This window comes from Siniperca chuatsi, linkage group LG22, assembly GCF_020085105.1.
Source record: "Siniperca chuatsi isolate FFG_IHB_CAS linkage group LG22, ASM2008510v1, whole genome shotgun sequence".
Classification (NCBI taxonomy): Eukaryota; Metazoa; Chordata; class Actinopteri; order Centrarchiformes; family Sinipercidae; genus Siniperca; species Siniperca chuatsi.
In genome coordinates this window covers 17532395-17544593 of record NC_058063.1, presented here as the reverse complement: position 1 = coordinate 17544593, position 12199 = coordinate 17532395, and the positions used below count along the sequence as shown (strand labels likewise).

The 12199-nt window shown below is 43.1% G+C and overlaps 1 protein-coding gene across 1 annotated transcript; it reads left to right on the top strand.

Moving 5' to 3' along the window:
- Positions 1-6887: 6887 nt before the first annotated feature.
- On the top strand, positions 6888-11107 carry LOC122869771 (E3 ubiquitin-protein ligase TRIM68-like). Its single transcript, XM_044183073.1, is given in 13 exon segments — positions 6888-7153; positions 7964-8198; positions 8325-8700; positions 8833-8928; positions 9035-9268; positions 9359-9506; positions 9624-9650; positions 9759-9823; positions 10036-10152; positions 10342-10449; positions 10451-10511; positions 10514-10666; positions 10669-11107. Coding segments are annotated over 13 exon segments (1710 nt in total). The 5' UTR covers positions 6888-7137; the 3' UTR covers positions 10743-11107.
- The last annotated feature ends 1092 nt before the right edge of the window (positions 11108-12199 follow it).

Sequence of the window (12199 nt, the reverse complement as noted above, 5' to 3'; positions counted from 1 at the left end):
TACCCTGCGGGAATAATAAGGTGGCCAAAGGAAGAGATACAGACCACAGACGTTAAGACGCGAAAGCTCCTCACCATGCATGGCTGAAATCCAGCACCCTGAGACTGTACGTTAGCCGTAAGGAAGGCGGCCGTGGACTAGTGAGTGTGAGAGCCACTATCCAGGATGAAACATCCAAGATCCACAAGTACATCCAAGATAAGGCCCCAACAGATGACGTGCTCAGGGAATGTCTCAGGCAATGGGGAACAGAGGAAGACGTGCTGGAGGAAGGACCATCATGGGAGGACAAACCCCTACACGGGATGTACCACCGGAACATAACTGAAGTGGCTGATATCAAGAAGTCCTACCAATGGCTAGAGCGGGCTGGACTGAAGGACAGCACAGAGGCACTCATCATGGCTGCACAGGAACAGGCCCTGAGCACCAGAGCAATAGAGGCCCAGATCTACCACACCAGACAAGACCCAAGGTGTAGGCTGTGCAAAGAGGCCCCTGAGACAATCCAGCACATAACGGCAGGGTGTAAGATGCTGGCAGGAAAAGCATACATGGAACGCCATAACCAAGTAGCTGGCATAGTGTACAGGAACATCTGCACTGAGTATGGACTGGAAACCCCGAGGTCAAAGTGGGAAACAACTCCAAAGGTGGTAGAGAATGACCAAGCCAAGATCCTGTGGGACTTCCAGATTCAGACTGACAGAATGGTAATGGCGAACCAGCCTGACATCGTGGTGGTTGACAAACAGCAGAGGAAAGCCGTTGTGGTTGACGTGGCAATACCAAGCGATGGCAACATCAGGAAAAAGGAACACGAGAAACTAGAGAAATACCAAGGGCTCAGAGAAGAGCTGGAGAAGACCTGGAAGGTGAAGGCAACAGTGGTGCCCGTGGTCATCTGCGCACTCGGGGCAGTGACCCCCAAACTGGAGGAGTGGCTACAGCAGATCCCTGGAAGAACACCAGACATCTCGGTCCAGAAGAGTGCAGTACTAGGAACAGCAAAGATACTGCGCAGAACCCTCAAGCTCCCAGGCCTCTGGTAGAGGACCCGAGCTCGAAGGATGAGACCACCCACGGAGGGCGAAGGACAAAGTTTTATATGATAAATGTAGCACTCTAAATAGAATATATATGTAGTTTAACTGCATTGCATTATGCAGAGAGGTGTTTCTGTTATTTGGCCTAACCTCATTGATATAAATGGGGTGGACAAAACACCTGTCAGTATAAAACAATACAGTGCAACAGCACAACAAACTGCAGCCTCCAAGATGACCATAAAGTTGAATCAACACATTTCTAAATCTGTTCGCCAGCCTCCAGATGGCTCCCGCCTTCACTGCAGGCCTCCAGCGGGTTCCCGCCTTCGCCGCCAGGTTCCAGAGGGTCCCCACCTTCGCCGCCAGGTTCCAGAGGGTCGCCGCCTTCGTCTTCACCTCAAGCCTCCAGAGGGTCCCAGCCTTCGTCTTCGGCGCCGGCCTCCTATGACTCTCTGTCCCCCCTCTGCCAGTCATCCCATCGCTGGCTCCCTGTCCGGCTGCTCCGTCGACCCCTGATCTGGTTCGCCGGCCTCCAGGTGGCTCCCGTGGTCGCTGCAAACCTCCAGGGGGTTTCCTGCATTTCCTTATGTACAGTCTAAGTTTAGAATCTAAGTACACAAAACAACATTAGTATAATCTCTTTAAATTAGTTTTTACACAATACGTCGATACAGAAATTTACAAGGGGAATATAAATATGTAGTGAAGATAAACATGTATCTAATGTAGGAAACAATAATGTATTCATGAGGTTAAAAAAACACTTTTGCCCAACCTTACCTGTACAAATTGTTTTGACTCTGGTCAAGGACATACTGTACTGCTGATCTGAATGTACTGAATGTACTACTGTGTCACAAGCACCAGGATCAACTTACATAATAGTGAATATGATATGTTTTGAGAAGTGACAGGTGGTATTGTCAGTGCGGGTGAGAACAATACAGGTGTACTGACGTTTTTGACAGGTGTGTGTGTTGGCAAATAGGACTATTTAGGTTTCGGTGCAGTCTGTGTATGTGCTGTTAGGCTTCGACCGTGACGCATACCTGTCAGGACTCCCTAAAGACTTGGTATTTCAGCCGGGGGTGTTGCTCTGTTTTGTGTCTGTTGGAAGCTCTCCTTTCCAGTGTTCACTCACTCACTCACTCCCTACAGTACTGGCTTTACAGATTTATAAAACAATACAGTTCAACAGCACAACAAACTGCAGTCTCCAAGATGACCATAAAGTTGAATCAACACGTCTCTAAAACTGTTTCTACAAAAACTGAACATTATAACCCTCATGAAGGTCAAACTAATACATTATTACAACAGTCCTGCAATAAATCTAAGATAGGTGTACTTAATAAATTGGCAACACGATGTATTTTGCTGCTAATACTTATGAACTGAAGTACAGTTTTGAATGCAAGACTTCTACTTGTAATGGAGTATTTTTATACTGTCGTATTGCTACTTTTAGTTAAGAAAAAGATACTTCTTCCACCACTGATATTTGCAAAAGCCCAATAAGAAGTTGTTGAACAATGAAAATGCACATTTTCATAAATTAAAATTCTAATAATCTACACTGTCACCTGACAACTGTGTTAAAGCACATTTAGTTCTCTTATCTAGTCAGATGTTGTCTCACAGGTTTTCGATTCACTTGCACGCAGAACCTGTACGTACTTTTCAGTCAAGTGATAAGAGAGCTGTGATCTGATTGTAAGCTGCACAAAAATGTTGTTTACCCTCCTTTCTGTGGCATCTCAATTGTCAAACTGCACTGTATTACAGTATGTAAAAGATGTAACTTTTTAACCACTTTTTGCAGCTTTTTCCAAGAAATACTGAGCCTGCAGAACCTACATTTTAAAATTGAGACAGATTTAAATTCTAATCTCGACTTTAACCTGGTTAAATAAAGGATTTTGTTTCAGACTTTTTGTCTTTTGTGGATGACAACAGATTTAATCATTGAATCATTTGCTTTTGACATCAGTAAGACAGAGTTGTTGTAAAACCCTGCAAATCTATTTACATGCTGTTTTTTCCTGGTTCAAGGGTGTAGGACTCACTCAAAACTTAGATGAGTTTCTACATGTCCGTGTTGTCTGCTTTGGTGATGTTGATTCTATAAGTAATGGCAGACTGTTTAATTTATGCAAACTGATAATGCTTGTTGCACCCTCTGTAGTGTCCATAGCTCTTTTTATTTATTGTCGGCCATTTTTGTTTAACTGTCTCAGTTTTTCTGGTTAATTCTAGTGAGGCTACACTGAGGACGGTGGTTGCATATTTATAATTGATAATCCGTTGTATGCACAGGCTGCAAAGTGCTGTCTGTAGGAATATATTGCTGGTTTGGACATAAAGGCTTGCGTGATGTTGTTTCATTAGTGTATACGTTGACATTCAATGCAACTCATTTTGTAGTCAAAGGTGTTCTTTAATTTAGCAGTTTTTGGCCAAGTGATGGGTCAAAACATCATTTAACGTGAATACTGAACTAACCCAACTTTTTACTGTGTATTGATAACTATCTGCTTCATTTGATTTTGTTGCTGTTGTTTCTCTCTCTTCTTCAGTTCTAACAAAAAGTGACCTGCTTGTTTCAAAAAGGGGGAAGTTTTTTAGCTAATGCTTGGTGGCAGCAGGCAGCTGTTTTCAGCGAAAAAGCTCTGAAATTCCACTGTACACTACCTGCTTAGCACCAAATGGCAGACAGACACAGTTAGAGACAAGCTGGTGAACATAGTGGAGCATTTAGCTGCTAAAGAGCCAGATATTTCCTTCAGGAGTTGGTGGAGACAAAAAACAGAGCTAAAAGAGAGTGAATATTCATCAGGGGGCCAGAAACATGACTCCACATGAACAATAATGTTGCTCCGTAATTGCTAGATGTGTAAATAAGCAACTATTTGCTAACAAGTTCATCACGTCACATTAGATTTTACATACAAAATATGATGAACTGTTATACATTAAACTACCCAACAGTATATAAACTAGCTCCATCCTGACCAAATGCAACATAAAACTGCTACTTACACATTGATGCATCAGTCATAATAATCCAGTAATATAATATATAAGAGCGTAACACTCACAGGAGTTATGTTTCTGAATTATGAGTACTTTTACTTTTGACTTTCAGTACATTTGCTCATAATACTTTTACCTGAGTATCATTTCTAGTACGTTACTTTTAATGTTTTTGTATTGCAGTATTGTTACTTTGACTTAAGTAAAGGATCTGAGTAGTGACAGAGTAAGCACAGAGCAAAGAGGTGATACAATCTTATTTGATGGTTCTGTATGACGCACATGCACTGAAAGACACAGTCCTTTCCCTCTGACGTGTGACTATTCTTGATGTGAGGTGTTTTTTGTTCATTCATCTGAAAGAAAAGGTGGAACTCTGCAAAACAGGTTTTTCTTTCTAGAAAGGTTGCAGCAACACCGAGCTGATCAACAGAAAAATGCAGAAGTTCACTGAGACAAAACAACTCTTATCTGCTAACATCCAGTACCTTAAGAATATCTGGTCATTCTTGACGTTGCAGCCCACACACAAACACACTGTAAAAGCGTGAGAAATAAGGAAGCAACCCTTCAGAACCTGATCAAGGATTTGCATCACTTTTCATGGCTTGTTAGTTCCATTGTTAAATGGCCTACATGTACAATGATGAACTTACACCTTTCTGTTTATGCACTTAAGACATATCTTGATATATATTATCAACAAATCAACCTATATAATATCTCGTGAAAAACTAAATGAAGGACCTCGATGCAAATTAAACGCAAGTTTTGCCTTGAATCATCAGTTAAATCTTGTTTATCTAGAATATCTTAGAATATATATCTTAAGTTGCACAGTTGAGAACTGGTATTCATCCTCTGGTTTGCAAACAATATTCAGAAGGAAAACAGACTGTGTGAGCTGTGTGGTTTGGGAGACGTGGAAAATTAGTTGCATTTTCTTTTAGGATGATTTAAGAGTTAATTTTCCATGAAATGGCTCAAAAAAGAGAAAAAAGCTGCAATATTCTGGTGAACAGATGATAAACAATTGGAATGGGTGTTTTATTTTGAAGTGTTTAAGTTTGCCAACATAGGAAAAGGCAAGATGGACTATATAATCAATATTTATTAAGATTTCTCCTGTATTAAATAGTAAATGTTTTTTGTTTGTGATTGATGAATTTTGTTGAAGACAATGAACGTCTGAAGATATGACTGTGAAAGTTATTAGAGTAGGTTTTCGATCTTTTTGGACTTTTCTTTCTCTGTAGTATTGTATGATTTGTTTGTGGTGTCTTGTAAGTCCAGAGTTGTCTGTGTTTGTGTGTGTGTGTGTGTGTGTGTGTGTGTGTGTGTGTGTGTGTGCGCGTGTGTGACCTCTCAAAGGCGTTCTAGAATCCATTCTAGAATCCATGACTCATCAGCAGCACATAGTTCCCCACATTCAGGATCAAAGCACACATCAGAAACTGCTGAATACAGTACGCATCCTAGAAAATGGAAGAACCACAAAAAAGTGCCGTATCTCAAGAAGATACACCAGAGGATTGCCTACAGAAGCAAATCAACTCTGGGGACACCATGGACCGATCTCAAACATCCCCGGAGTCTGCTGATCCTTCTGCCTCTGGCTGTGATTCGACAACCGAGGCAGAAAGTGAGACCCAGCTCCGGTGGTTTGTTACCCTGCTGACGACGAGAGTGTTGATTAAGTGTCACGCTCTCCAGAACCGCAGCCAGGAGGAGTGGGTCTCCCACATCAGACACCTGGTAAACCAGACGATGGAGGGACTCACTGTCACTGAAGGCTTCTGCCCGGAGGTGAAGAACACCAAGAGAGTCTGCAAGGCTGTGGTGAAGGACCTGCAGAAGAAGTTCTGCGGGAGGCGCCTGCTGGAGTCTGTAATAGTATTACAGGATCCAGTTGTGGACGCAGCCCTCGTCCAGTCTTTGCAGGCTCAAATCAAAGACTTTCCTGCTTGGCTCGCAAAGAAAGCTGCCTCCCGCAGTTCCTGGAAGGATGTGCTCCAGGCCGTTGCTTTCCACGTATGTTTAATAGCTGCATTTGTTCTAATTGCTCTCATTATATAAAGCAGCACACCAGCAGCCGCAGGTGGAGGAGGTTTGCAACATTGCAGCAATGTCCACAGTCAGAAGACTATAGGGCCGCACAGTGGCTCAGTTGTTAACACTGTGGCCCCACAGAATCAAGGTCAGGGTCACACCGGCCCCGACTCTTGTTGCTGTGTGGAGTTTCTCCCTGTGTCGGCGTGGGTTTACTCCGGGTGCTCCGGTTTCCTCCCACACTCTCAGTTTGGACAATAAAAATGTTTAACTGTATTTCTGATGTCAGAGGAACTTCTTCTTAAATTAGAGTCATAAGACAGTGTGGATTAGCTGACCTTGACACACACACACACACACACACACACACACACACACACACACACACACATAGTAATAAAAACTTAATTCATTTATTCTCATATCTCTGGACTGATTTCAAGATGGAAAAATTGCCCAAACTTTGCCTGTATAATGTGAAATAACTTAAATAAAAAAGGGAATAATACATATTAAATCAGGATACACTCACATGATGGTCCACAAGAAGAGCACATGGCACATTGTAGCTTGCTGACATTTTTGTACATGTTATTATTATCTCAGGTGGTTTTCTACATTTTCCACACACACATTTATTATCCTGAGCAATTAGATGATCACATTTTGGCTTTTGCTCAAACATGTACACAGCTGGAAATTATGACACAGTATGTTACAGTAAGACGACAAAACTTTGTACACTTTCCTGAAACAACTTTGCTCCAGCTGAGCACGACGATGTGACCTCAGGGTAAAATTTACAGAACACGGTGTAGCCAAAGCAGCAGACAAATACCTGACTGAATGAGTGATGTTCTAAAACCTGCAGGAGGAGCTAAACGGTAAACAGACAGAGTGACTAACCCACTGCAAACAGGCAGTGACTGTGAGTGAGTATATAAACTTCCTGCACTCTGCATCTGCAGTATGTGCTGCATCTGTGAGGACAATCAGGACACTCGACATGACAACCCAAACAGGTAAGAGGGTTGACTACTGCAACAAGAAAAGTGTAGAACGTAGAATTCATTACATTAATGGTATCTATGATTAGAAATAACTAAGGACTGACCAAATAAAACAGGCTTTATGGCATTAGTTTAATCTTTATTCAGATTTTTCCAGGTGATCATAATTACTAAAGACTTAAATGTTGTAAATAACAGTGATATGACAGATATATAAAGTATATAAGACAAGGATTCTGCAACTTCTACTTTTATTGCAATATTTGCAATCGTTATTTAGTTACTTGAAATCCTTTGTCATTAAGTGTTTGATTTTTCTAACTTCTGTCTTTGCAACATGTTGCAAGCTACAAAGAATAATTTTGCCAAACTTTGGTCTACACAATTTGATTTATTATTTAAACACCTATAGTGACCACTAAGTAGTCACCTAAATCTACTAACTGTCTAACAGAGCTGGCAATGAGTAGCAGTGTCTGATGAATTGAATAGCTGTTTTAGAGCGATCCACTATTTCTTGGCAAGCACCAACTGGTCATTAAATTATCACCAGCTATGTTAATATTATTATTATAGTGCTCATTTATTTGTAGCATGCAATGAGCAGCGTTTTGAGGAGTAGCTTAATATTGGTCAGTGTTAGATTTATCTGTCTTATTCAAAAACAATTCGTCATCGGTGTGGTGCAATCCTGGAGAAGCTCTATTTTCCTTGTGTCATTGTCATTAATTGCAAATCATTCTGATGCTATGACAAGTGAGTAATAGTGAGTATCTGTTTCCCTGTGTTCCATGTTTAAGTAATATAATGTGTTTTTTCCAGCCAGGAACATGGCCTCCGTGCCGTATGATGTGCAGTTCAGGTGCTGCATATGTCTGGACACCTACAACAACCCTGTCTCCATCCCATGTGGACACAACTTTTGCCTGGACTGCATCGAAGGCTTCTGGGACATGAAGGACAAGTCGGAGTGTCCGCTGTGCAAAGAGACATTCAGAAAACGTCCAGAACTCAGGATCAACCGAGGATTTGCTGAAATCATTGAAATCTTTACAAGGTTTGTTTTGAATCTCTTTATTACTTTTTGAAGCATTCTGGTTCTTTCGGATGATTGCAAATCATATAAAAAAGCTAAATATTTGAATTGAATTGAGATTTAACAGAAGTGAATTCAAATCAAAAGGTCTCTGCTGCCCACAAAAACACAAGAGGAGGATGTCGACGTTGTGAAACATTCCCCAAACCAACTCTTCGAGGCTGACGAAGTTCCCTGTGACATCTGCCAGGGAAACGAGTCAACAGCGGTCAAGTCGTGCCTCGTGTGTCAGGTGTCTTACTGTGAGCTTCACCTCACACCACACCTGAGGGATCCAGCCCTGCAGAGACACCGGCTGAGGGATCCGGCCACCTTCCCCACCGGTCAGCTCTGCAGAAATCACAACAAGCCGCTGATGATGTTCTGCAAGAACGACCAGACGCCTGTGTGCGTGAGTTGCACAGAGAGGCACCATAAACACCATGAGACCGTCCCCATGGAGAAGGAGAGCAAGAGGATCAAGGTGAGGAAAAGTTTATTTTATTGTTTCTGTATTTTGTCATTTTTAAGTGAGAAAATGAACTCAGTCACCCAGTCAACATATTTTCCCTTGAAGCCATTAAACCAAAATGTTATATCTTCTAACCTTTTGCAGATGCATTTGAGGGAGACGAAGGCCGACATTCAACAGATGATCCACGCCAGACTGAGCAAAATGGAGCAGATAAAAAATTCAGTGGATCTCAGCAAAGTAAGGCCGGCATTGTTGTCTGGATGCATGTTCAAAAAGAGTTAACTGCTCAGGTGTGTCTGTTTTTTATCTGTAAATTTACATGTTCTATTGTTTCAATCGACAGAAAATCACAGAGAGAGAGATACAGAGCAGCGCTCAGGTCTGCACCCTGCTGATAACCGCCATTGAGAGACAACAGGCCGGGCTGGTCGAGGAGCTCGAGGAGAGGCAGGGAGAAGCTGAGAGGAGAGCCGAGGAGCTGCTGGTCGAGCTGGAGCAGGAAATCAACCAACTGCAGACGAGGAGCAGCGAGCTGCAGCACCTGGAGCTCACTCACCACCCTCTTCACCTCCTACAGGTTAGATACCTGAACTGCATTTCAACATTTCTGTGCTGCGTCAGCATTTCAAGAACTCATGAGAAACCCCATGTGTCTTCCCTATTTTAGAGCTTCCCATCTCTAAGTAAACTCCCATCCACTAAAGACTGGTCTGAGGTGGCAGTCCACTCAGATAACTGCATGGGGACAGTGAGGAGAGCTGTCTCTAAGCTGGTGGACATCTGCCAGGAACTTGGGAACAAACTGTCTGCAGAAGGTCAGTAGTCTTTTGGCTGAAAATCTTTATCTACTTCACAAAATGACCAAAGATTCGAGCGATAGATTGTGAAAATCAATGCATGAAATCAACCTTTTCGTTTCTCCGTTTTTGCAGAAGCAGACAAGATGGATCAATATGCAGGTATGTTCACAATCATACATCCATTGCTTATTTCAATAACATAGGTTAACCTTTATTAGTACCCGTTTTTATTATCCGACTCACTGTTTTTCTTCTTTGTTTCTGCAGTCGATGTCACTCTGGACCCCGAGACTGCTTCAGGCTGGCTGGTCCTGTCTCCAGACAGAAAGAAGGTATTGTCTGATTGTACGATCATTGACTTAAATGTGTGAAGAGCACAGTCGCCTTAGGAAACTAGTAGTTCTTCAGAATAGTTTCTCAGCAGGACATGTAAAACATGATAAGGCAATTAATTGGTAGCGGTGACAACGACAGTGTTGCTAATCAGGCCAATGTTCAATATGATGAAGATGACGATGATAACCATGATTTCATTGATCCACAGGTGAGCCTCAGCAGCCAGAAGGCCCCGCTCCCAGACAATCCTCAACGATTTGACTCCTGCGTCTGCGTTTTGGGGAAACAAAGCTTCACATCTGGAAGACGCTACTGGGTGGTTCAGGTAGGAGCTCAGAAACAAGAAAACACACTTTAAGCTCAAAATTTTCAGTTGGAGTAACACATTACATTTAACATGATACTGTACAGAAAAAGCCTAAAAATAATTTTCCGCTGTCATATGCATGTCTGAGCTGGTTGTTTGAAAGTGTTTGGTGTGTCTGACTTTGTATTTTTGTACGTTGTGTTTCAGGTTGGACATAAAACTGACTGGGATCTTGGCGTGGCTAGAGAGTCCATCAACAGGAAGGGGGCCATCACTATTCGTCCCGACAGCGGTTACTGGGCGATCTGCCGGCTAAAAAGGTGGCAGTCTCAGCGCCTGCGCCGGCCCCTCCGTCACCCTCAAATGCCAGGAAACCCCCAGAAAGTCGGTATCTTCCTGGACTACGAGGAAGGGTCGGTGTCTTTCTACGACGCAGAAGCAAAGACACTCATTTACGCTTACAGCGGGTGTCACTTCTCTGAGCCTCTCTACCCATACTTTAACCCCTGTGTTCAAGAAAATGGAAAGAACGCCGCCCGCTCATTATCTGTCCTCTTGAGGGAAGGGTCAGGGAAGGACAGGACATAATCATTGAGTCAGATGTGTGATGTGTCATTAGAAAGGATGATGTTAAAAACAGATATTTTTGTTCTTTTTTTAGATCAAGAACATTTTTGAACCTATTTTGGTTTAAACACATTTATTGTACTGTAACAGTATTCGACACTGACTTGCAACAGGCCGAAATTCATCAGTTATTTCTGTTTTTAATAACACAGCAACACTCTGCAGAATACATGATGCTATTTCTCACAACATGAATTGTTTTCATTGAATCTTTATTATTCTTTCTTTGAATAAAATGCTTTAAATATTGTTGAAGACATTGCAAAACTTTATTCCATAGCCCAAATGGGCTATGAGATACAAACTGTGAAACTGAAAATAAAAGCCATGTTTTGAAATATAAAAACTGTGAAAATGTGTCATTTTGAATTCTCGCCCATTTAAGGACAATTCGTTTGTCGTTTTTGTATGTATTTAACATAAGTTTAAATTCTGCTTAAGTATTTTTTAACTATTTATAGTATATGTTTAATTAATGTTGACTTCATTATTTTGCAATTTGTATAAGCTAGAACATTAATAGATGTTTCAGCTGCAAAGTGTCACAGACACGCCAGGCTCCACTATCAATTAATCACACACCTGCACCCTATCACACTCCTGCTCCCCATCAGCACCTAATCACAGCCAGGATAAAAGTACATCACTCACCTCAGCCAGTTGTCCGATTTCGTTTTACGAAGTACTCTACATGGGATTCTCTACGACTCCTATATTCCACTCCAGTGTGTTTCCCCGTCTCCGTACGTCATCGTCTGGTTGTGAGCTTACCTGCATACCTGTCTGCTCTGGCTGTAACCCAATAAAGAGCCATCTGTTTCTGTATCAGTGTCTCCTGCCTGTCTGTCCGTAACAGAAGATCGTACCCACACCGAAGGATTACAGCCCGAGCTCCACGGACCCCATTCAAGAGCAGGTGGATTGTCTCCGTTGGTACTCTCCACCAATCCACCCACACCCACTCCAGTCATCACTTCCATTGCAGCAGCCAGCACCCCCTGCAGGATGGCAGCAGCTCCTCGCCCCCGGACTCTCCGCCGGGCCGCAGCAGCTCCCGGGCCCGGAGTCGACTGCGATCCAGCAGGGAGCTGCTGGATCGCAGTCGACTCCCTTCTCGGCTGGATCGCAGCAGCTCCCCGGACTCCCTGCTAGATCGCATTCGACTCCTTCCCCGGCTGGATCACAGCAGCTCCTCAGACTCCCTGCTATATCACAGTCGCCTCCTTTCTCGGTTGGATCGCGGCACACCGCAGGACCGACTGCTGGGTCGCAACAAGCTGCTGAACCATCGGCTGGGTCACAGCAGCAGCCGTACCCTCCTTCTCGGCCAGAGTGGCAGGATCCGGACTCTTGGACACCACTGGTCCAGCTCGCTCCTCTGCCAGTCATCCCATCACCGGCTCACTGTCCGGCTGCTCCGTCGCCAGCTCCCTGTCCT